We start from the raw sequence: 24,610 nt of genomic DNA, 5'->3' as shown, positions 1-24,610 counted from the left end.
TTGAGGATGGGCGAGGTGTGAGTGGGTGGGTGGAGGAGGAGCCAGTTGGTGATGCAGAAGAGGAACCTGGGGTTGACCCGCTCTGCCTTTTCCCACCTCCGCAACATCGCCTGACTCCCCCACTGTCTCACACCGCAAGCCCCTGAGACCCTCATACACACCTTCATTACATCGAGGTTTGACTATGCAAACTCCCTCCTTGTCGGCCCCCAACTCCTCCCTCCACAGACTGCAGATCATCCAGAACTAACTGTGCAGCCCGTGTCCTCTCCCCCACCCCATCACCCCCATCCTCACCCCCACCAGGCTCCCCGACCCCATCACCCCCATCCTCACCCCCACCAGGCTCCGTGACCCCATCACCACCATCCTCACGCCCACCAGGCTCCCCGACCCCATCACCCCCATCCTTGCCCCCACCAGGCTCCGTGACCCCATCACCCCCATCCTTGCCCCCATCAGGCTCCGTGACCCTATCACCCCCATCCTCGCCCCCACCAGGCTCCGTGACCCTATCACCCCCATCCTCGTCCCCACCAGACTCTGTGACCCTATCACCCCCATCTTCACCCGACTCCACCGGCTTCCCATCACACAGAGGATACAGTTCAAGATCCTACTCCTCACCTTCAAAGCCCTCCATGGTCTTGCTCCCCCTGACCTCTGCCACCTCCTAACCCCCTACCCTCCTGCTCACTCTCTCTGCTCAGCGGGCTCCGGCCTGCTTCATGTCCCTCACCTCGCTCGCCCCACTATTGGCGGGCAGGCCTTCTGCCACCCTGACCCCACCCTCCCCGATTCCCGGGTCTGAAACTCTGTCTGTCCAGCGCCTTGGGACATCCTCCCGATGTGAAAGGCGCTTTACAAATGTAATTTTGTTGTTGTCCTTAGTCTCCAAGATTGTCTTGGAGAAGAACGATGATTTAGCGGAGGCGAGGGTGGAGCGGTAGGATTTGACATGGTCCAGCCAGATCTGCCGATGGACAGTTAGGTTTGATTTAAGCCAAGTGCGCTCAGCATAACACGCCTGGGCTTTAAGGGAGCGGAGGTGGATGGTGTATCAGGGTGATTTGTATGAGTAGGAGACAGTTCTGGAAGAGAGGGGAGTGAGGGAATTGAGAGTAGAAGAGAGGGAGCTGTGGAGAAGAGTGATCGAGGAGGATAGGTCATTACGGAAGGAAGTCCAGAGGGGAAGGAGTTCAGATGACTCCAAGGCAGCCGAGACAGAGGGGGGGGATTTTTTCCCTGGGGCGGTAGGAGATGGAGGTGGGTTGGGTGATGGTGGGGAGAGGGATTGAGGAAGATTAAGTGATGGTCCGAGATGGCTTTGTTGGGGTGATGGTGAGGCTCCAAGAGATCTCCAAGTATATCAACTGCAAGGATTATTATTATCAATATTATTGTTGTTATTTCTTCAACCACATGTATGGTCCCCGGCCTCTCCCCTACCCCTCACTATTATTATTTTGGTTCATGGGGAGAGTGTCACAGTGAGTGTGTAGTGGGGGTGGGGACATGTTTATACACTCTTGCACTGTGCGTGTGTGTGCACGGTGTGCTGGGCTGTGTGTATGTGCGTGTGGGGGCAGGGGTTTCACACACACACACACACACACTCTAACCTGTGTGTGTGTAGGTGACTCTCTAACCCTGTGTGTGTGATACTCTGCAGCCCACCCTGTGAGTGTGTGTGTGCGTGTGGTGTGTGTTCACACTCCCACACAGTGGCTGGGCTGTGTATATGCTGTTGTGTTGAGGTTTGAGGGTTTAATGCTCAGTAATGGTTTGCACATGGGCACAGCCAGGTCGTGGGCGAGGGCTAATGGGGCTGATGGCCCCGGGCTGCAACCACACAAGGACTACACTGTGTACAGCTGACCAGTCACCAGCCGGCACAGCCCCTCCCAGACCTAACCTGCAGCTCAGCCTCTTCAACTCAAAGGGCGGTGAATGTATGGAACTCACTACCCCAAAGGGCTGTTGACGCTCAGTCCTTGAACATATTCAAGACTGAGATAGATAGATTTCTTATTGCAAAAGGGATTAAGGGATATGGGGATAAGGCAGCGTCAGGTTATTAGCCGGAGTTAGATTAGAAGATCAGCTATGATTGAATGGCGGGGCAGAGGCTCAAAGGGCCGAATGGCCTCCTCCTGCTCCTCTATGTTATGTTAGCCTCGCTCCTCACAGCATGGGGAGGCATGGAGGACTATTCAGTCCCTCCAGCCTGTTCCGCCATTCTATAAGACCATGGCTGATCTGTACCTCAACCCCCATTACCCGCCCCCTTGCCCCATATCCCTTGATCCCCTGACCTAAGAAGTATTCAATTGTTTACCGGCAGTAATTAGGAACCCTGTTGTTAGTCGATTGGCGGATTGCTTTTCTGGGGGTAATAACCCCTTTCTGTACAAAAAAATCGTTCACTCTATCCACGACTGTTTGCGGGACGCTGCTGTCCCCAATTGGCTGCTGCGTTTCGCCCACAAAATGCAGTCGCTACACTTTCCGGTGTGCCCTGTGAAGCGCTTTGAGATGTCTCGAAGACACGGTAAAGTGCTGCGTCAAATGCTGTTAGAGTTGTTGGTTAAACCCTGGAAGGAAGGGGTTAAGCGTGCGTTGCTCTGGTGACCTGCTGTAACGTTGCATCCAAGAGTCTGGAATGTAAGTCTCTCCTCGACCCACACGCTCCCACACCCCCCCCCCCGGCTCTGATTCCCGAGGTTTCTACAGTGTAAATGCTTGTGTCTTTACCATGGTATTGAGAGGTGTGGCGAGTGGGGGGGGAGGGGTGGGGGGCGAGGGGAGCCCGAGGTGGGGGGGCAGAGGAGAGCCGAGATCTACCAGTCGACTAACAACCGAGTTCCTACTTACTGTTAGGTAAACGGAGGCGTGTGGACTAAGGAAACTTGCCTAAGATTTCGTCCTGCCGGGAATCGAATCCAGATGCTCTCGCTTGCGAGGCGAGTGCTCCAACCACTGAGCCACAGGACTTGTGGGGTTAATGGGAAGAGTAAACGTATGAAACGGGCTCCCTGGGTGGAAGCAGAAAGTGTTGATCCTTTCAAGAAAGAAAAATGAGGTCGATTTCTGTTAAGGAAACCTATCTGGGGGGGGGGGGTGCGGTATTTGATTTGGGACATAACATGTCAAGCGACTGCCAGGATGGGAAGGCAAACTGGATGGAACTTGGCCTTCTTTCGCCTGGAAAATTCCAGCAGGGTTAACGGGAATAGTTGTTGGAGCCTGGCAATGGCGGGGTTAACGGGAACCGCTGCGTGGGAGCCTGGCAATGGCGGGGTTAACGGGAACCGCTGCGTGGGAGCCTGGCAATGGCGGGGTTAACGGGAACCGCGGCTGAGCCGCCGGGATTGGGGCTGGATGTTGACAGCTCTCGGGCAGATTCCTGCCTCCTTCAGTCACAGACTGTGATTAGCCTGATCTCTGAGCGGCTCTGGGGGTCCCCCNACCACCCACCCACCCCGAGGCTCAACACCCCCCTCCCCACCCCCAGCGAACATCTGCCAACCTGACCCCCCCACAGCCTGAACCCCACCTCTGGCCACAAGACCACCTCTGACCACTCCAGTAAGTGTCTCGTCTCGTCCCAGCCTGGTGACAGCACTTGTTACACACTCTGTGTGTGTGTGTGTGTGTGTGTGTGTGTGTGTGTGTGTGTCTCTCTCTCTCTCTTTCTGTCTGTCCGTCTGTCTCTGTCTCTCTCTCTCTCCCCCTCCTCCTACCCCTCTGCCTGTCCCAGCCTGAACCCTCTCTTGTGCTGTTGTCCTGTCGCTCTCCCCTCTCCTCTCTGGTTGTGTGTGTCTTTCTCTCCGTCTCTCTCTCTCACTTTTTTTGTGTGTGTGTGTGTTTCTCTCTGTGCCTCTCTCCCCTCTGCCTCACTCTGTCTGTCAGCTCTTGTGTTACACACACCCTCTCTCTCTGTATCTCTCTCTTTTCCTTTCCCTCTCTCCCTTTCTCTCTGAGACGCCTGCTTCCGCTAGGACCCCCCAAGGGGTGAGCAATCTCTTAGCCGCTCAGCCCTGCTCTCAAGAACGGTTGCCTCCCGGGTCTCTAACTTGCCTCCACTCCTCAAAGTGTGTCTCAAATTGCCTCTAACAGTTATTATTTTCTCTTTCCCCCTCTCTCTCTTTCTCTCTCTCTCCCCCAGTCCGGGTGTGAGAGCCGGGCTGCAGTGTGAGAAGGTTTGAGTGCCCAACGCCCCCCCCCCGACCACCCCCAATCTGCCCTGGTTCTGCCTCAAAAGATATTGGCACAGCCCCTTTCATGTCAGGAGGACATCCCAAGGCGCTGGACCGTCAGGGATTTGGATCAGAGCTGGGGGTCGGGATCAGGGAGGGGTGGAGGGCAGGGAGGGTCGGGGGTAGGAGGGTGACCGAAGGCCACGGTCAACGAGGAGGGTCTTGAGACGGAGGTCAGGGAGGGAGCGAGGGGAAGGGACTGTGGGATGGAGTTCCAATCGGTGGGGGCTGAGAGGCTGACGGCCCGAGTGCTGATGGTAGGGTGGGGGCCAGAGCCTTCTGAGCGGAGGGAGAGGACAGGTTGATATGGGGTCAGCAGGTCACAGAGATAGGGAAGGGGGCAAAGTCGTGGAGGGCTTTGAAGGCGAGGGCGAGGATTTTAAACTCTATCCTCTGGGGGATGGGGAGCCAGTGGAGTCGGGCGGGGGTGTTGGGGTCAAGGAGCCTGGTGCGGGCGAGGACACGGGCTGCAGAGTAAATTCTGGATGATCTCCAGCCTGTGGAGGGGAAGAGTTGGGGAGGCCGACAAGCAGGACGTTGGCGTAGTCGAGCTGCGATGAACTTGGCGGCTTGAGGGGTGAGGCAGTGGCGGAGCCTGACGATGTTGCGGGGCGGGAGGGGAGGGGAGGCAGAACCTCAGGGAAAAGGTTGTTGAGGAGGGGGTTTGACTGTGGGCTGGGGAGAGCTCTCCAGGTTGTGACCTCAGCGGTTTATGGCTGGAGTCTCCTGGTAACTGATTTCAAAACACCTGATACGAACAGCTAATCTTTACTGTGATTCCCCGCACCTGTAGGGTGTCCTGCCCACTAACACCTGGGACCAGTGGGGTCGAAGGAGCAAAGGATAGGGCAGGGAGCGCAGGTTCCTCTCTCTCTTTGCTCAGCCAGTCGTCTCGACACGTCCTGCACCTCAGTGGTTAGAGCCCTCGCCTGGGCTTGGCCTGGGCAAAACGTTGGGCAAGTTCCCTTACTCCACGGCCCTGTTTACCAGCAGTCAGTAGGAACCCAGTTGTTAGTCGATGGGCGGATCGCTTTTCTGGGGGTAATAATCCCTTCCAAATAAAAAAAAAGGGTCGCTCAATCCACGGCTGTTTGCGGAGACGCTGCTGTGCGCAATTGGCTGCCGCGTTGCGCCCGCAACACATGCAGTCACTTCACTTTACAGTGTATCCTGTGAAGCGCGTTGAGACGTCTCGAAGATATGATAAGGCGCTGTATCAAATGCAGGGATTAGAGTAACCAAACCGAGTTCCACATGTGTGCGTGTGTGTCACCGACACCAGGAAATTCCTGTCTGGATTGGAATGTGCTCTCCTGCCAGAGGGTCACACCCTACTAACCAGAAAATAATTTATTCCCCCCCCCCCCCACACCCCCACACACCCACGGAGCTCTCTTCTCTAACTCCATTCCTCCTCTTCCCCCATCGTGTCTGTGCTGGTGCTCGCTCCCCCACTGGCGCTCTCTACTCTAACCCTATTCCCTGCTCTCTCTCTCTCTCTCTTCTCCCCCACCCCCCCCCCATCACGTCTGTGCTGGGGCTCGCTCCCCCACTGGAGCTCTCTAATCTCAGTGCTGAACTACAGACTAAACACAACAGGCAGAAGGTTATGCACTTCCTCTCTCTCTCCCCCATGCCCCCCCCCACCACCCCTCCCCAAGGCCCAGCTGACGAGAACATGCTTCGAATATTTATCTTCTCCTGGGGGAGCATGTATATGTGCGTGTGTGGGTGGTGGGGGGGGGAGGCGAAGTGGGGGAGGTTGTGTGTTTTGGAAGTCTGCACTGGCACTGTGTGTAAATCATGTGGTTTTCTGCAACAGAGTCACCTTTCAAAGGAAATGGGGTATTTCAGACTCTGTAACTGAAGGCCCTTCAGCCCATTCTGTCTCTGGGCAAACCCCTCTCTCTGTGTGTGAGAGGAAGTGCATAACCTTCTGCCTGTTGTATCTCTCTGTCTGTCTCTCTTTTCCCTGTAGAGGAGCGACCACATCACTCCCACCCTCGCCCTCGCTCGCCTCCACTGGCTCCCCATCCCCCAGAGGATTGAATTCAAGGTCCTCATCCTCACCTACAAGGCCATTCATGGCCTCGCTCCCTCCTACCTCTCTGACCTACTATCCCCCTACCTGCCCATATCCTCCGTTCCTCTGGCTCCGGTCTGCTCCACATCCCGCGCCCCAACCGCCCTACCAACGGTGGCCTTCAGCCTCTCAGCCCCGAGGCTCTGGAACTCTATCCCCCAGTGCCTTCGCCACTTCCTCCCTTTCCTCCTTCAAGGCCGGTCTCAAGACCTTTCTCTTTGACCTTCAGCCTTCAGCTCCCAACTCTCTACCCCCTCCTCGCTCCCTCCCTTCCCTCCCCTCACCCTGACCAGTTCTCCAATGCTTGGGTCCTGACCCAACTGTACAGCGCCTTGGGACATCCTCCCGACGTGAAATGCGCTCTATAAATGGAATCTTGTTGTTGTTCTGTAGCTCAGTGGTTAGAGCCCTCGCCTCGCAAGCGAGAGGACCCGGGTTTGATTCCCGGGCAGGGGGCGAAACATGGGCAAGTTTCCTTACTCCACACACCTCTGGTTACCAGTAGTCAGTAGGAACCTGGTTCTTAGTTGATTGGCGGATCACTATTCCGGGGTAATAATCCCTTCAAAATAAATAATAATAATAATTTGGTTACTTCAACCCATGACTGTTTGTGGGACATTTGCTGTGTGCAATTGGCTTCCACAAAATATACAGTCAATTCACTTTACAGTATGTTCTGTGAAACCCTTTGAGACATTTCAAAAACATAAGTCGAATGTGTGTGTGACAGACACCCGGCTGGTCACGGTGATGGGTTTGTGTGTGTGACAGACACCCGGCTGGTCACGGTGATGGGTTTGTGTGTGTGTGACAGACACCCGGCTGGTCACGGTGATGGGTGTGTGTGTGTGTCAGACACCCGGCTGGTCACGGTGATGGGTGTGTGTGTGTGTGTGTGTCAGACACCCGGCTGGTCACGGTGATGGGTCTGTGTGTGTGACAGACACCCGGCTGGTCACGGTGATGGGTTTGTGTGTGTGTGACAGACACCCGGCTTGTCACGGTGATGGGTGTGTGTGTGTGTGACAGACACCCGGCTGGTCACGGTGATGGGTGTGTGTGTGTGTCAGACACCCGGCTGGTCACGGTGATGGGTTTGTGTGTGTGTGACAGACACCCGGCTGGTCACGGTGATGGGTGTGTGTGTGTGACAGACACCCGGCTGGTCACGGTGATGGGTCTGTGTGTGTGTCAGACACCCGGCTGGTCACGGTGATGGGTTTGTGTGTGTGACAGACACCCGGCTGGTCACGGTGATGGGTTTGTGTGTGTGTCTGAGGGGATTGACTTGTAACAATACAGTAAGCCTTGTGGTTGCTATTTACAGCACTTTTATACTTATTGACTGACTTGTGTTTCTAAAAACAGCAGCCTCGAGCTGGGAGCTTATTTATACCCTGAGCTGTTTGCCTTTCTGTCGCCTAAGCCCCTTTGCGCTGGCAGCCTGGGCGGCTGGTAACTGAAAGCAGCTGAATGACCAGACATGATGGACCGAATGGTCCCTTTCTATGCTGAAATTCTTGTAGTTTTGTGCCCTCCTTGGAGTTCGGAGGTTGTCGGTTCAAGCCCCCCTGCCCCACCTCCACGTCGGGGTCTCTGAGCTCTCAGTCCAGGCTGACACTCCAGTACAGCGCTGGGGGCAGAGAGAGAGAGACGCATTGTCAGAGACGCCATCTTTCGGGTGAGACTTTAAACCTCACTCCTCGTCTGTGCCCTGTTCAGGCAGACGTTAAAGATCTCGTGGCGCTATTCAAAGGTAGGAAAATAGAAACAGGAGGAGGCCATTCAGCCCCTGGAGCCTGTTCCGCCATTCTATAAGATCATGGCTGATCTGTACCTCAACTTCAATCAGCCGCCTTTGCCCTGTATCTCTCTCCTGGTGTCCTGGCTGACTACCTTTCCCCCATTAAAATCTCTCATTGACTTCCTAGCTTTGTGGGACATTGCTGTGTGCTCACAAAATAGTCACTCCACTTTACTATATACTGTCTTCCGTGAAGCGCTTTGAGACGTCTCGCCGACGTGATAAGGCGCAATACCAAATGCAAGGATTATTATTATGGGCTGCCATGTTGACCCACAAAGCAAGTCACTACACTTTACAGTGAGCCTGAGAAGTGCTTTGAGAAGTCTCACCATTAGACCTGTAGCTCAGTGTTTAGAGCCCTCGCAAGCGAGAGGACCTGGGTTCGATTCCCGGGCAGAGCGAAACCTTAGGCAAGTTTCCTTCCTCCACACGCCTCGTTTACCAGCAGTGAGCAGGAACCATGTTGTTAGTTGATTGGCGGATTTCGTTGTCGAGGGTAATAATCCATTTAAAAAAAATTCTGATTTGGTCACTCAATCCACGACTGTTTGTGGGACGCTGCTGTGCGCAATTGGCTGCCACTTTTCACCCACAAAATATACAGTCACTACACTTTATATTCTGTGAAGAGCTTTGCAACGTCTTGAAGATGTGGTAAATTGCTATATCAGATGCAAGTATTATTATTATAGACCGTCTGATGCAAGGATTGTCTCTCTCTCCCCTCTGCCCCACCATCCTCCCCTTATCTTTGGTTCAAGTTACAAGGCTGGAGACAAATAGAAGCAATTCCTGTTTGTTCCTGGTTAATTTTTAGTAACTGGGTTAAAATTAACCAGCTTCTGCAATGGAAACTGGCTGCGTTAATGAATGGTTCAATGGCATTTTCAGGGAAATGGATAGAGATCATTATCGTATCATTATGGGGGAAATGGGGTTAGAGTAGAGAGCTCCACTGGAGGAGCGAAGCGAGCACCAGCACAGACAGGACGGGAAGAGAGTAAGAAAAGAGTAGTGAAATCTTGTGAGATTGTTGTCGATGGGAAAAGCAGGAAAGGGTTAAATTGCGGAGCTGTGTGCCTCCTTGATATGAGGATGACTTGTATCCAAAATAGTTTTACAACGGTAGGTGGGGGGGGAGAAATGAGGGGGAAAACTCCCATTTAATACCACATTGTCTGACCTCAGTCTCCCTTAATCCACCTTATAATTATAAAGTTCAAGGTCTGGGTTTGAGTCTCTCAGTCTCCAAACACAGTCCAGTTTGGCTGAGGCTGCTCTCTGTGAGGCACTCTCTGTATTAACTCGCTCGCTCTCTCACTCCTATGGCCGTGGAGTCCTGTAGCTCAGGAGTTAGAGCCCTCGACTCACAAGCGAGAGGACCTGGGTTCGATTCCCGGGCCGGGCAAAGCCTTGGGCAAGTTTCCTCACTCCACACGCCTCCGTTTACCTGCAGTCGGTAGGAACCCGGTTGTTAGTCGATTGGTGGATCACTTTTCCAGGGGTAATAATCCCTTCAAAAATAAAAAAAATAATAATAATTTGGTCATTCAATCCATGGCTGTTTGTGGGACTCTGCTGTGCCGAATGGGAAGGCATACCCTTTGGCTCCCGTCGATGTCTTCACTCCCGCGGTTCCGACCTCCTCAACCTACCCGACCTGTCCTTAAAACTCTCTGAACCCGAGCGTGACTTAGGCGTCAGGTTCGATCCTCAGTTGTCCTTCCTCCCCCACATCCAGTCCCTGACCAGCACCGCTTTCTCCCACCTCCGCCACGTTGCCCGTCTCCGACAATACCTCACCCCAAAAGCTGCCGAAACCCTTGTCTGTGCCTTTGTGACCTCTCGGCTGGACGACAATAACTCCCTCCTCGCCGGTCTCCCCTCCTCCATGCCCACAAAATCTAACTCATTGAAACTCCGCCGCCCGCATTCTCACCCGTACCAAACCCCGTCCCCGATTACTCCAGTCCCGGCCAAACCCCACTGGCTCCTGTCACGGAGCGGATCCACTTCCAGATCCTCACTCTAGTGTTTAAACCCTCCATTCCTTCCCCTCCATCTCTCTAACCTCCTCTCCCCCCACAGCAGTACCCACTCTACTGGCTCCGGCCTCCTCCGCGTCCCCCGAATCCTCCACTCCACCATCGGTGGCCGCGCCTTCAGCCATTGCACCCCGAAACTGTGGAACTCCCTCCCTCCACCCCTTGGCCTCGCCCTCTCCTTCCCCATCGTCAGTTCGCGCCTGAAGACCTTCCTCTTCGACCGCGTCTACGGTCACCTCCCCCTCCCCCCCTGGCTCGGCCGCCGCCATTGTTAAGCTCCGAGACGCCGCCCGGCGTGGAGAGCGCGATATAAGTGCAAGTTGTTGTCGGCTGCCACGTTTCGCCCACAAAATCCACAGTCACTACACTTTCCAGTCTATCCTGTGGCGACGTGATAAGACTGTATCAAACACAAGGCTTATTATTATCAGAGTTGGCTTTCAAGACTTGTTGTGGCTACAGTCTACTCATTACCTTTGCTCTAGTGCTGCTCCAGCACTTTTCCCGCTGTTTTTTTTCCCCCAAATATGCTGAAAGTTGATGTTTTTTTTTGAAAGCGAGTGAGTATCTTTTAACCTTTGAACAGCCAATATGTAGTGGAGGCTCTCGTTTTCTCTCTCTCTCTCTCTCTCGCGCGCGCCTGGTCTGGTCGAGTCTAATCCTGTTGCGTGCTTGTCCAACGCTGTCTGAACACTCTCCCCCCACCTCTCTGTGCACCATTTTTGGGGGTCCTGATTTGGGGGTCTGTCACTCACTGATGTCCGCACGCTGAGTTGTTCAGCCTGAGGTTGGTGATTTTTTTTTTGTTGTGGTTTTTATCGTGGAGCCCTGTAGCTCAGGGGTTAGAGCCCTCGCCACCAAGTGAGAGGACCTGGGTTTGTTTCCTGTGTTGGAGCGAAACACTGGGCAAGTTTCCTGACTCCTCTGTTTACCAGCAATCTGTAGGATCACTTTCTGGGGGTAATAGCCCCCAAAATAAAATTGTGTCTCTCAATCCACAGCTGTTTATGGGACGCTACTGTGCGCAATTGGCCTCTGTGTTTCACCCACAAAGTACAGTCGATTCCCTTTACTAATATCCTGTGAAGCGCTTTGAGACGTCTCGAGGGTCGAATGCAAGGATTATTATTGTTTGAACTCTGGCTGAGTTCAGTGAGGTTTATCGCGGGCAGCGAGGAGAGAGAGTGTGGGTTTAACCTGCTGTGCGCTCTCTCTCTCTCTCTCTCTCGTTAACCTACAGTTGCCTGCGATTAAATGTCTTAATGAGACCAATCTATTCCACCTTTAGAAGTGCAATAGGACTGAGTGACTATTCAGCGCAGAAAATGGTGATAAAATGGGATTAACCCCACAATCACTCCCCTGACACCAGCCTGGTTTGTGTTTGAGAGCTGGGATAGTCCACCTGATCTAAGAACATAAAGAGTTTGCTTGGGGAAAGCATACAATACCAACGCAAACGACATTCACACGGAGTCTTTCAAGTCGGGAGGAGGTCCCAAGGCGCTGGACAATCAGGGATTTGGACCCGAGCTGGGGGTCGGGATCGGGGAGGGGTGGAGAGTAGGGTGGGTGGGGGTAGGAGGGTGACCGAAGTTCCCGATCAAAGAGGAGGGTCTCGAGATGTGCCTTGAAGGAAACGAGGGAGGGAGGGAGCGAGACGAGGGGACTGTGGGATGGAGTTCAAGAGGGTGGGTCGACAGGTTGATATGGGGTCAGCAGGTAGGGAGGAGCTAAGCCGTGGAGGGCTTTGAAGGCGAGGACGAGACTGAGAAGGAAGACTAAGGTCCAGGCCCTTCGTCTTCCGCCATCCTGGCAGTCGCTCGACATGTCTTGTTCTCAAACTATACTCTGTTATTTTCTAACAGAAATCTACCTCATTTGTTCTCGAAACGAACGACATTTTCTGCTCCCAGCGTCCGTCTCCCGAGGGAGCCTGTTCCATAAATTTGCTCCTCGCTCCCTGAAGTTCCTCCTCTGCAGATTTGCTCTGAATTTCCCCCCTTTAATCTCAGGCCATGTCCCCTGGTTCTACTGTTCAATACAAGATAATAATAATTATTCTGAGGGGCCCTTCAATGTCCAGTGCCTCTCACACACACATTCTCTCTCGTTCTCAAACTCTTTCCCTCACACTCTCTTTCCCTCTCTCTCTCTCTCGCTCTCTCGCACTCTCTTTGTCTTTCAGATCCCAGTGAGTACGTGTAACAAGTCTCTCAACCACTGGACTCCAGAGGTCACGGAAGCCAATCTCCTCTCTCTCTCTCTCCATAATCTCTCTCTCTCCATCCCTCTCAGTGTATCACAACAACAACTTTTAAACAGCGCCCGTCATATAGGGCAGCGTCCCAGAGCGCTCGACAGTGGCGGAGCATGACTCCGAGACTGGGGGGAGGTGACTGGAGGCACCGTTGAAGAGAGAGGTCTTTAGGCTTTATCTGAAGATGGGGAAGGAGGGGGAAAGTAGGAGTTTTGAGTCTCTCTCTCTCTCTCTGTGTCTCACAGTCTCTCTCTATCTCTCTCCAGATCACCATGTCTGAAGTTCCAGAGATCAGCGTTGGGGGCCCCTCAGTGGCCAGTGCCCCCGCCCAGACCCCCGCCCTGCCCATCTCCCCTGCCCAGACAAGCCCCCCAGCCCCCACCCAGGGGGACACTCCCACAAAGATCAAGAAGGACAAAAAACGAGGTGGGTCAAACCAGGTCAATTGACATGAAACCAGACTCTGTGTGCGTGTGTGTGTGTGTGTGTGTGATAACTCGCTCTGTCTGCCCTCACCTCCGCAACCTCGCCCGGCTCTGCCACTGCCTCACCCCTCAGGCCGCTGAACCCTCATTCTTCCCATTTCAGCTCGACTACACCACCTCCCTGCCTGTCAGCCCCCAACTCCTCCCTCCACAGGCTGTAGATCATCCAGAACTAACTCTGCAGCCCACGTCTTCACCCCCACCCCATCACCCCCATCCTCACCCCCACTAGGCTCCATGACCCTATCACCCCCATCCTTGCCCCCACCAGGCTCCGTGACCCCATCACCCCCGTCCTCACCCCCACCAGGCTCCCCGACCCCATCACCCCCATCCTCACCCCCACCAGGCTCCGTGACCCCATCACCCCCGTCCTCACCCCCACCAGGCTCCCCGACCCCATCACCCCACCCCCCCCGCCTCCACCACCCTTCGGCCTCTGCCCCCACCTTTTCGAACTCCATCCCACAGACCCGAGCTGGGGGTCGGGATCAGGGAGGGTAGAGGGCAGGGGGTGATGGGGGGGTGCCAAAGGCACTGTCGAAGAGGAGGGTTTTGAGACCAGTCTTGAAGGAGGCAAAGGAGAGGGCGAGGTGCGGGACATGAAGCAGAGCCCGCTGAGCAGAGGGAACGGGCAGGATGGTAGGGGTTAGGTTGACGCAAAGATGGGGGGAGTGAGGCCATGGAGGGCTTTAAAGGTGAGGACCAGGATCTTGAACTATATCTTCTGTGTGATGAACTCTGGCATAAGACTATAATCCTTGCATTTGATGTGGTCCCTACTCACCTCATTGAGATTTTCCAACAGTTGCTGTCAAGTGCAGTGACTGTCTGAACATGGCCGCCAATCCGTGTGTTTGAGCCACACGTTGGTCATTGCCAGAGGCCGCCCTTTGCACAAGACATTAAACCAAAGTCCTGTCTGTTTTTTAAAGGACATGAAAGGTCCCACTACACTGACAGGAAAGGAGAAGGGAGTTTCTCCTGTTGTCCTGGCCGACAGTGCCCCAGATACACTCGTCACGGCTGTTTCTGGGACGTCGCTGTGAGCAAAATGGCCGCCACATTCGCCTACACAATAGTCACTACACTGCACAGTACATGCGGTGAAGCGCTCAGACACTCGTGATGTGATAAGGTGGCGATATCACATTTATTATTGTAATAAAATGATATTGAATTAGATTCGCACCTTTCACAGGATTCCCTATGAAGTGCGGTCACCGACTCTCAACACCCAGCGATGTCCCATTATTTACCACGTGTTTGAGTGGAGTCCTGTAGCTCGGGGGTTAGAGCCCTCCCTCGCAAGAGAGAGACCCGGGTTCGATTCCCGGGCAGAGCAAAACCTTAGGCAAGTTTCCTTACTCCACACACCTCTGTTTACCAGCAGTCGGTAGGAACCGGGATGTGAGTCGAGTGGCGGATCACTTTCTGGGAATAATAAATCCTCCCCTGAAAAAATTATTATTATTATTAATTGGCTTCTGCGTTCACCCACAACACTGCAGTTAATAATGAGCGATCCCGCTAGAGGGTGCAGCGGGTCTGGCCTTTATATTGGTTCAAAGCTCAGTCGGCTGCCAACTGTAACCTCGGTGACTGTTGTCCGCTGTGTGTGGGGCAGTGTCAGCGAAGAGGGTTCGATCCCAGCAGTCAGTAGGAACCCGGTTGTTAGTCGACTGGCGGATTCACTTTTCCCGGGGGCAATAATCCCTCACAAAAAAATGTTTTTTAATAATGATAATTTGGTCACTCAATCCACGGCTGTTTGTGGGTCGCTGCTGTGCGCAATTGGCTGCTGCGTTTCGCCCACAAAATGCACAGTCACTACGCTTTACAGTATATTCGGTGAAGCGCTTTGAGACGTCTCGAAGATGTGATCAGGGGCCGTATCAAGGATTATTGTTGTTTTTATTATTTCCTGTGTAAAATGTGACCATCTCTGCTCGTGTGTGTGGCCAACAATCTGAGATTCCCCAAACTGAGGGAATTTTCAGCTTAGTTTGGAGACTCTTGAGCTACGGTGACGGGTTTGTGTGTGTGTCAGACACCCGGCTGGTCACGGTGATGGGTGTGTGTGTGTGTCAGACACCCGGCTGGTCACGGTGATGGGTGTGTGTGTGTGTCAGACACCCGGCTGGTCACGGTGATGGGTGTGTGTGTGTCAGACACCCGGCTGGTCACGGTGATGGGTTTGTGTGTGTGACAGACACCCGGCTGGTCACGGTGATGGTTTGTGTGTGTGACAGACACCCGGCTGGTCACGGTGACGGGTGTGTGTGTGAGTGTCAGACACCCGGCTGGTCACGGTGATGGGTTTGTGTGTGTGACAGACACCCGGCTGGTCACGGTGATGGGTTTGTGTGTGTGTATGTGTCAGACACCCGACAGGTCACGGTGATGGGTTTGTGTGTGTGTGTGTGTGTCAGACACCCGGCTGGTCAAGGTGATGGGGTTGTGTGTGTGTCAGACACCCGGCTGGTCACGGTGATGGGTTTGTGTGTGTGTCAGACACCCGGCTGGTCACGGTGATGGGTTTGTGTGTGTGTCAGACACCCGGCTGGTCACGGTGATGGGTTTGTGTGTGTGTCAGACACCCGGCTGGTCACGGTGATGGTTTGTGTGTGTGACAGACACCCGGCTGGTCACGGTGATGGTTTGTGTGTGTGACAGACACCCGGCTGGTCACGGTGACGGGTTTGTGTGTGTGTCAGACACCCGGCTGGTCACGGTGACGGGTGTGTGTGTGTGTGTGTGTGTGTGTCAGACACCCGGCTGGTCACGGTGATGGGTTTGCGTGTGTGTCAGACACCCGGCTGGTCATGGTGATGGGTTTGTGTGTTTGACAGACACCCGGCTGGTCATGGTGATGGTTTGTGTGTGTATCAAACACCCGAATGGTCACTGTGATGGGTTTGTGTGTGTGTCAGACACCCGGCTGGTCACGGTGATGGTTTGTGTGTGTGACAGACACCCGGCTGGTCACGGTGATGGGTTTGTGTGTGTGTCAGACACCCGGCTGGTCACGGTGATGGGTGTGTGTGTGTGTCAGACACCCGGCTGGTCACGGTGATGGGTTTGTGTGTGTGTGTCAGACACCCGGCTGGTCACGGTGATGGGTTTGTGTGTGTGTCAGACACCCGGCTGGTCATGGTGATGGGTTTGTGTGTGTGTCAGACACCCGGCTGGTCACGGTGATGGGTGTGTGTGTGTGTGTGACAGACACCCGGCTGGTCACGGTGATGGGTTTGTGTGTGACAGACACCCGGTTGGTCACGGTGACGGGTGTGTGTGTGTGTCAGACATGTGTCTCTGTCTCTCTCTCGCTGTAGCGAGGGGCTAAGTGAGTGCCTTGTCGTCTGTCAGGGTCGGAGAAGACCGAGGAGTACCTGCTGACCCGCTTTAAGGGTGATGGGGTGAGGTATAAGGCCAAACTGATCGGTGTGGATGAGGTGTGCGAGGCTCGGGGGGACAAGATGTGCCAGGACTCCATGATGAAGCTCAAAGTGAGGAGACTCTGCTGTTAGATGGAGTCCCTGTGGCTCAGTGGTTACAGCCCTCGCCTCGCATGCGAGAGGCCTGGGTTCGATTTCCGGGCAAGGGGGGGCGCTGTGTGTGAGGGGTGGGGGGCGCTGTGTGTGAGGGGTGGGGCTGTGTGTGTGCAGGGGCGGGGGGGGGGTGTGGGTGGACATGCGGGGGCGGGGGGGGCATGCGGGGGGCTGTGTGGGCGGGCAGGGCTGCGGGTGTGGTGGGGGGGGAGGACTGTGGGGGTGTGAGGTGGGTGAGGGGCTGTGGGGGTGTGAGGTGGGTGAGGGTCTGTATGGACAGTAACGTTGTCTCTGTTGTCCCAGGGAATGGCTATCGCTGCTCGCTCTCAAGGTTTGCACAAGCAGAGAATCTGGGTTAACATCTCCATGGGGGGCATCAGGATCATCGATGAGAAGACAGGAGTAAGTGCTGGGCGGCTGTGGCTGTGTGTGGGTGTGTGTCTGTATCTCAGTGTGGGTGTGTGTCTGTGTCTCTGGATGGCTGTGCATGTGTATGGGACTGTGTGCGTCTGTGTCTCTGAGTGGCTGTATGTGTGTGTGTGTGTGCGCTCCCCACTAAAGCCCTCCATGGATTTGCTCCCCCCTACCTCTGCAATGTCCCCTTTCTCCAGGGATTGGAGTCACTGACTCTCTCTCTCTCTCAGGTGATAGAGCACGAACACTCTGTGGACAAGATCTCCTTCATCGCTCGGGATGTTACTGATAACCGTGCATTTGGTTATGTGTGTGGAGCTTCGGGGCAGCACCAGTTCCTGGCCATCAAGACTGCTCAACAGGTGGGTATTCATTGCTGGTCACACAGTCAACTTGTTCTCTCCCAATCTCTCTTCACTCCCCCTCCACCCCCTCCCCTCCACCCCCCCTAAACTGTAGAGTTCTGTAGCTCAGTAGTTAGAGCCCTCGTCTCGCAAGCGAGAGGACCTGGGTTCGATTCCCGGGCAGGGGGCGCAACATTGGGCAGTTTCCTCACTCCACACGCCTCTGTTTACCAGAAGTCAGTAGGAACCCGGTTGTTAGTCAATTGACGGATCACTTTTCCGGGGGTGTTAATCCCTTCAAAAAAAATTAATAATAATAATAATGGGGTCACTCAATCCACGAGTGTTTGTGGGACTCTGCCGTGCGCAATTGGCTGCCGTGTTTCACCCACAAAATATACAGTCACTACAGTTTACAGTATATTCTGTGAAGCGCTTTGAGGCGTCTCGAAGATGTGATAAGACGCTGTATCAAATGCCAGGATTATTATTATGACCTATTGCCTCAGGCGGAGTCACTGGTGGTGGATCTGAAAGATCTTTTCCAATTGATCTTCAACATGAAGAAAAAGGAGGAAACGGAATCCAAGCCAGAGGTGAGGGGGGGGGGAGGCGAGGGGGTACAGGGTGGGCAGCAGAGGTGAGGAACTTCAAGGTGTCCTGCTGGTAGCGTGTGGGGGAGAGACACTCACACTCACTCTGTGTTAGAGAGTCTCGTCACTCCAACTCCAATATATTGATTCACAATGCAACCCCTCACACACCCCCCACCACTCCCCCAACTCTGAGCTGAGACCTTAAAGTGTCCCCCGTACTCTATATACCGTCAGTTAGGTTCCTGGGCACAGCCCCCGAGCTCTCTCTCTCTACACTGCACTTGCCGACCGTAATCCCAGAGAGTATTAGCCACACGTTGGCAAGAGCCAAGACTTGGGGACCCCAGAGTGTGTGTTGGGGTAATTGCTAGGGGTAGCTGAGTCTCAAGACCCTCCTCTTCGACTGCCCTCCTACCCCTCGGGTCCAAATCCCTGACTGTCCAGCGCCTTGGGACGTCCTCCTGACGTGAAAGGTGATGTGTAAATGTAACGTGTTGTTGCTGGAGTGTAACCCGCTAAACCCACACAGCTCGGCCATTGAGATCACTGTCTGACCAGCTTTCCCGCTGCTTGTCCAGCGAGGACCACCCTCCCCGTTAGTTAGGGCTTTGGCTGCGGGGGTAACGGGAGCTGAGGGGGAGGATTCCTAGTTGAGTCTTGTTTGGGAGTGTTGTGTGAGACCACCAGTGGTTGACATGTGTGTGTCTTTTTTTTTTCTGTCTCTCTCTCCCTCTCTCAGGTTGATGGAAATACATCCACCGAGGTAGGAACGCGGTGGCATCTCTCACCATCTGTTATGCTTTAAAGGGGACTTGCCACCTTCCTCCCCCCGTACCACCCCAGTCTTGCTCTGAACCAGTTTCCCAGCCACCTGGGAAACAGTCACTACACTTTATAATGATAATAATAAATTATTAGTGGAGTCCTGTAGCTCAGTGGTTAGAGCACTCGCCTCGCAAGCGAGAGGCCTGGGTTCGATTCCCGGCAGCGTCCCACAAGCAGTCGTGGATTGAGTGGCCAAATTATTATTTTTTTTTCTTGAGGGATTATTATCAGGTGCGCGGAGTAAGGAAACTTGCCCAACGTTTCACCTGGCCGGGAATCGAACCCAGGTCCTCTCGCTTGCGAGGCGAGGGCTCTAACCACTACACGAGACAGGACTCCTAGAAATCCTGTGAAGCACTTTGAGACGTCCTCCTAACGTGAGAGGCGCTGGGATCAACAAGTCGTTTATCTCTCGCTCTCACTTGGGGCAGCAGAAGTCAAGGCTCACGCTATCTGATGGGTTTGCTGGTTGTTTGGGATTCAATGCGGTGTGATGTCTGAGAACATCTTGTTTAATCCAAACCCTTAATAAAACCATCATCAGTTCCCAGCAGGTGTGACCTCATGTGTTATTCTCTGACACTGTGCGGGGGGGAGGGATGTGATGTGGAGTCCTGTAGCTCAGTGGTTAGAGCACTTGCTTCGCAAAATATACAGTCGCTACACACTACTATATTCTGTGAAGCGCTTTGAGACGTCTCAAAGACTTGATAAGGCGCTGTATCAAACGCAAGGATTATTATTATTGGGGGAATGATGGTGGGTCAGTGTTTGGGGGGGGTGGCGGGGGGGGGACAAGGATCTAGGGGTTTGTCAGCTGAGGAAAACATCTCATTGTTGAGGCCGACATGAACGTGAAATGCAATCCCACCCACCCGGTGTCCAGCATTCACTGCCAGCGGTCACCGTGGGAGATGTGGGTCACAACTGGCTCCAGAACCAGGAGGTTGTGGGTTCAATCCTACCTGAGGACTTTGAGCTACGACTTGGCTAACATTCCATTGCCAGGCAGGGGACTGCCTATAATAACAATAATTTCAATTTAATAATCTACTAAATAGTATTAAACAGTTTAATACTATAATAATTACAATTTAACAATCTAATATTACAATTTAATAATCTACTAATTCAATGTAATCTTATGTAATAATATAATTATAATTTAATACTCTAATAATTACAATTTAATGATCTAATATTACAATTTAATAATCTAATTACAATGTAATAATATAATTACAATGTAATATAATTACAATTTAATAATATAATTAGTTGTGTATAATAAAACATAATTACAATTTAATAATATAACTATAATAATCTAACAATGTAATAATCCTTGCATTTGAGAGAGCACCTTATCACGTCATTGAGACATTTCATAAGGCTTTGCAGAATATACTGTCAAGTGACTCGAGTGTATATTTTGTGGGCAAAACACAGCAGCCAATTGCACAGAACAGTGTTCCGCAAACAGCCGTGAAGTGAGTGACTTCTTTTGGAGGGATTGTTATCCCAGAAAGTGATCCGCCAATCGACTAACAACCGGGTTCCTACTGACTGCTGGTAAACAGAGGCGTGTGGAGCGAGGAAACTTGCCTCAGGTTCCTCCCTGCCTGGGAATGAACCCGGGTCCTCTCGCTTGCGAGGCGAGGGCTCTAACCACAAAGCCACAGGACTCCACGGCGCCATAGCATATACTGAACAATGGCCCCTGACCTCCCCCACAGACCCCCCCCACACCCGCCATGTACTCACTCAATGTTTGCTCTTACAGAACGGCAGTGGAGCGCTGCTAAGCTTCGATGACCAGAAGACGACAAGGGGAGTGAAGAGTGTAAGTTGTTGTTGTTGTTGTTGATGGGGGCGGGAAGGTTTCTCAGATTGTCTTCCCCATTGCCAGCTCCCCTGAGTGTAAATGCTGTGGGTTCAACCCCCACCCCTTCACACCCCCGTCCTTTTGATGAGACATTAAACCGAGGTCCCGGCAGCCTGTTCAGGTGGACGTTATTCCAAAAGAGAAGGGAGTTCCTCTCTCTCTGTCTCGGTGTCCTGGCCAACAATCCCCAGATAGAATTGGTCCCTCATTTTGTGGCTGTTGGTGTCACGTCACTCTGCACAATCTGTGCTGCCTTTACAATTGCCTACAAATACACAGTCACTACATTTCACAGTGAGTACTGTGAAGCACTTTGAGGTGTCCTTCCGAACTGATGAAGCACAATAACAAATACAAGTATTATATTCTGAGCCTTGTCAGAGACGTTGTCCTTCAGATGAGACCTTAAACCGTTTACTGTCGGGTGGACGTTTGCTATTCAAAAAGAGGAGGGAGTTTTCCTCTGACCCGACTGATGATTCTCCCACTCGCCTCACAGCTCTTTAGAGGGCCTTGCTGTGTGTAACTTGCGGAGCAAACTCTGACACTATCACAGAGGCCTGTAGCTCAGGGGTTAGAGGCCTCGCAAGCGAGAGGACCTGGGTTTGATTCCCGGGCCGGGGGCGAGACGTCGGGCGGGTTTCCTTACTCCACACACCTCTGTTTACCAGCAGTGAGTAGGAACCCGGTTGTTAGTCAATTGGCGGATCATTTTCCGGGGGTAATAATCCCTTCTAAAAAAAACATAATCATAATTTGGTCACTCAATCCGCGAGTGTTTGTGGGACGACGCTGTGCGCAATTGGTTGCCTCGTTTCGCCCACAAAACACACAGTCACTACACTTTACAGTATACACACTCTGTGAAGCGCTTTGAGACGTCTCAAAGACGTGATAAGACGCCGTATCAAATGCAGGGATTATTACAAGATTTTTTTTATTATTATTCTCACACCTAGTTAATGAGCGTGCGGTGTTCCTGCAGTAACCGGGCTGTTTATTTTGACAGAGCCTCGATGGCCTGGAGCTATTTGGAGACATGTCCACCCCACCTGACATCCACACTCCCTCGGTAAGGACCGTTCTCTAGCCCTGTAACGTGGTCAGCACGTCACTGTGATAGCAGTAAAGCTAGACACGCACTGAAGTCCCAGCCCAGCTAACTGTGCAGCATCAGGTACCCTTCCGAGAGCTTTTGTCCAGCACCTTGGGACGTCCTCCCGACACGAAAGGCGCTATTACAAATGTGTCTTTAGCCGTTCTCTTCAATCAATTGACTCTCCACTTCACTGCCTTGGGACGTCCTCTGGACGTGAAAGGCACTACTTTTTTCCCCAGCCGAGTATCTGACGTATGCGGAAACCCATCACTGTGCTTAAGAGTCTCCGAACCAAACTGAGAATTCCGTGCATCCCACCTGGAGCTTGGAGTGGACCCCTGTAGCTCAGTGGTTAGAGCCCTCGCCTCGCAAGCGAAAGGACCTGGGTTTGATTCCTGGGCAGGGGGCGAAACGTTGGGCAAGTTTCCTTACCCCACACGCCTCTGTTTACCAGCAGTCAGTAGGAACACGGTTGTTAGTCGATTGGCGGATCACTTTTCTGGGAATAATAATCCCTTCAAAATTTTTTAATGATTACTATTATTGTGGTCACTCAATCCACGACTGTTTGTGGGACGCTGCTGTGCGCAATTGGCTGCCGCGTTTCACCCACAAAATACGATCACCACACTCTGCAATATATTCTCATGAAGCATTTTGAGATGTCTTGATGACATGATCAGGCGCTATATCAAATGCAAGGATTATTATTATCAGTCAATTGATGCCTCGCATCATCTGTTGACCTCCCGATGTGAAAGGCTGTAGACTAATACAATTTGTTGTGCTCTCTCTTCCACGCCCCCCAAACACCTGGGTCATTGCACCCAGTTACTGATTGCCATGTTGACTGGGCTATGACCTCAGTAAATACATCTTTCCTGGAATCCCAGATGACGTGCTGGGTGGGGGCAGTGGGGGGTGATGGGGGAGAGCGAGAGTTTAAATTGGTGTGACTCACAGCCTGAAGGGCCAGGTAAACGCTGACTATTGTATAGCATTTCGGGGGAGGAGGGAATATATGAAGTGATATAAACTGCTTTATTTTGACAAGTCTCTGGATTTCATGTAAGTGGTGACTTCCCTAATATCTGGAACGCCCGACAACTCCCCCTCCCCATCTGTCCTTAAATCCCACTTCCAACCGTGCCCAACCGGGTGTCTGATACACACGGAAACCCATCACCGTTGCTTAAGAGTCTCCAAACTAAGCTGAAAATTCCCCGTCTCCCAACTACACATGGAAATCCCAGAGAGAAATTGTTGGAATGGAATGCGCTCTCTCTCTCTCTCTTCCCCCCCGGAGGGAGGCCTCCTGTTTACCTAATTCGAAGAGTTTTAGGTGCAGGTTGGCAAGAACCAAGGGGTTACTGCTGGAGCCCATGAACTGTACTGAGGTCAGCCCCCGTCCGAGGTGTCTGTCTGGCTGTGCTCCTGTGTGGATGTACGTGTGGAATTGGCTGTACTTGTCGCCTTGTTGATCTATTGTCTTGTCTGGAGACTGAGCTCTGGATAATTTGGTGCTGCTCTTGGTGTGATGTGTAGGGGAGCCAGGAGAATGGCAGACATTTTCATGGCAAGGAGCTGTGGGACATCTTTCCGAAGTGAAGGGTGCTGTACTAGTGTAATCTGTTGTTAAGGGACTAAGCTGAAGGTGTGAGGAGAAGCCAGATGTTTTTGTTAATGAGAAACCCAAACCGTTTTCTATCCTGTGTTGACATCCCAACTTGTGGGAAGTTGCCAATCGGCTGCTGGGTTCACCTACAAACAGTCACTACACTTCTCAATGAATCCTGTAAAGCCCATTGGGATGTTTGACTTCAAGAAATCCAATATAAATCCTTGATACAACTCCATTCGCATTGGGAGTAAGGGGGTGGGGGGTGGGGTTGGGGGGTGTCTCGGAGCTTGACAGGATTCAGGGTAAAGTGTAGTGACTGTTTTTATAGATGAATCTCATTGCGGGTGGAGCGGGTGTGGGGGGTGGAGAGATGGAGTTCTGACCAGGTTAAGAACATAATACAAAGTACTGCGGATGCTGGAAATCTGGTATAAACACGGAAGTGGCTGGGAACACGCAGCAGGTCAGACAGCATCTATGGAGAGAGGAAAATGAGTCGACATTTCAGGTCAATGACCTTTCATCAGAACTGAGAATTTGCTCGGAGAAGGAAGTCCAAGGTCCAGCTAGTTCACCTTCCACCCACCATCCTGGCAGTCGCTGGACATGTCGTGTCCCAAACTATATACTGTATCCCCAAATATTATTTGCTAACGGAAATCTATCATTTATTTAATGGGTTGTGGTGTCTGGAGAGAACAGTGAGGAGTTTCTCTACTCCAATTCTTACAGACCACGAGAAGCTGTTTTATATCTCGTACTGAACAGTAGAACCAGACAATACGGCCTGAGATCGAAAGGGGCGAAATTCAGAACAAATCTGCGGAAACACGACTTCAGTGAACGAGTCATAAACGTATGGAACAGGTTCCCTCGGGAGAGACGGTGGAAGCAGAAACCTATCTAATTGATTCTTGTTTCAAGAATGAATGAGATCGATTTCTGTTTTTTTGACAAGTCATCACTTTTCCGGGGGTACTAATCCCTTAATCAAAATAACGAAGTAAATGATTTTAAAAAAATACTAATTTGGTCACTCAATCCACGACGGATTGCGGGGACGCTGCTGTGCGCAATTGGCTGCCGCGTTTCGCCCACAAAAAGGCACCAACGCTATTGCTGTGAAGCGCTTTGAGACGTCTCGAAGACGTGATCAAGCGCTGTATCAAATACAAGGATTATTAGAATATCTGGGGGATACGGTGTGTAGTTTGGGACACGACATGTCAAGCGACCTCCAGGCTGGTGGAAGATGAACGGGATGGACTTTGGGCTTTGTCCACCTGGCAGATTGTTCTGTTGTGTTCAATTCAAGGCTCAGTGACCATTGCTT

General features: G+C 52.5%; 1 protein-coding gene across 1 annotated transcript in view; it reads left to right on the top strand.

Moving 5' to 3' along the window:
* Window positions 1-3,517: 3,517 nt before the first annotated feature.
* The window catches only part of LOC103172029 (DAB adaptor protein 2), a 34,536-nt gene continuing 13,443 nt past the window's right edge, over window positions 3,518-24,610 (top strand). Inside the window, exons 1-9 of the mRNA XM_042332075.1 lie at window positions 3,518-3,588; window positions 12,724-12,883; window positions 16,312-16,451; window positions 16,797-16,895; window positions 17,138-17,269; window positions 17,761-17,847; window positions 18,587-18,610; window positions 20,456-20,515; window positions 21,567-21,629. Coding sequence (XP_042188009.1) covers window positions 12,730-12,883; window positions 16,312-16,451; window positions 16,797-16,895; window positions 17,138-17,269; window positions 17,761-17,847; window positions 18,587-18,610; window positions 20,456-20,515; window positions 21,567-21,629 — 759 coding nt within the window. The 5' untranslated portion in view covers window positions 3,518-3,588; window positions 12,724-12,729. The remainder of the gene's footprint in view (window positions 3,589-12,723; window positions 12,884-16,311; window positions 16,452-16,796; window positions 16,896-17,137; window positions 17,270-17,760; window positions 17,848-18,586; window positions 18,611-20,455; window positions 20,516-21,566; window positions 21,630-24,610) is intronic.

The sequence above is a fragment of the Callorhinchus milii genome, unplaced genomic scaffold (assembly GCF_018977255.1).
Source record: "Callorhinchus milii isolate IMCB2004 unplaced genomic scaffold, IMCB_Cmil_1.0 Scaffold1, whole genome shotgun sequence".
Classification (NCBI taxonomy): Eukaryota; Metazoa; Chordata; class Chondrichthyes; order Chimaeriformes; family Callorhinchidae; genus Callorhinchus; species Callorhinchus milii.
The sequence above is the reverse complement of the archived record's forward strand: the minus strand, read 5'-3'. Positions and strand labels throughout refer to the sequence as shown.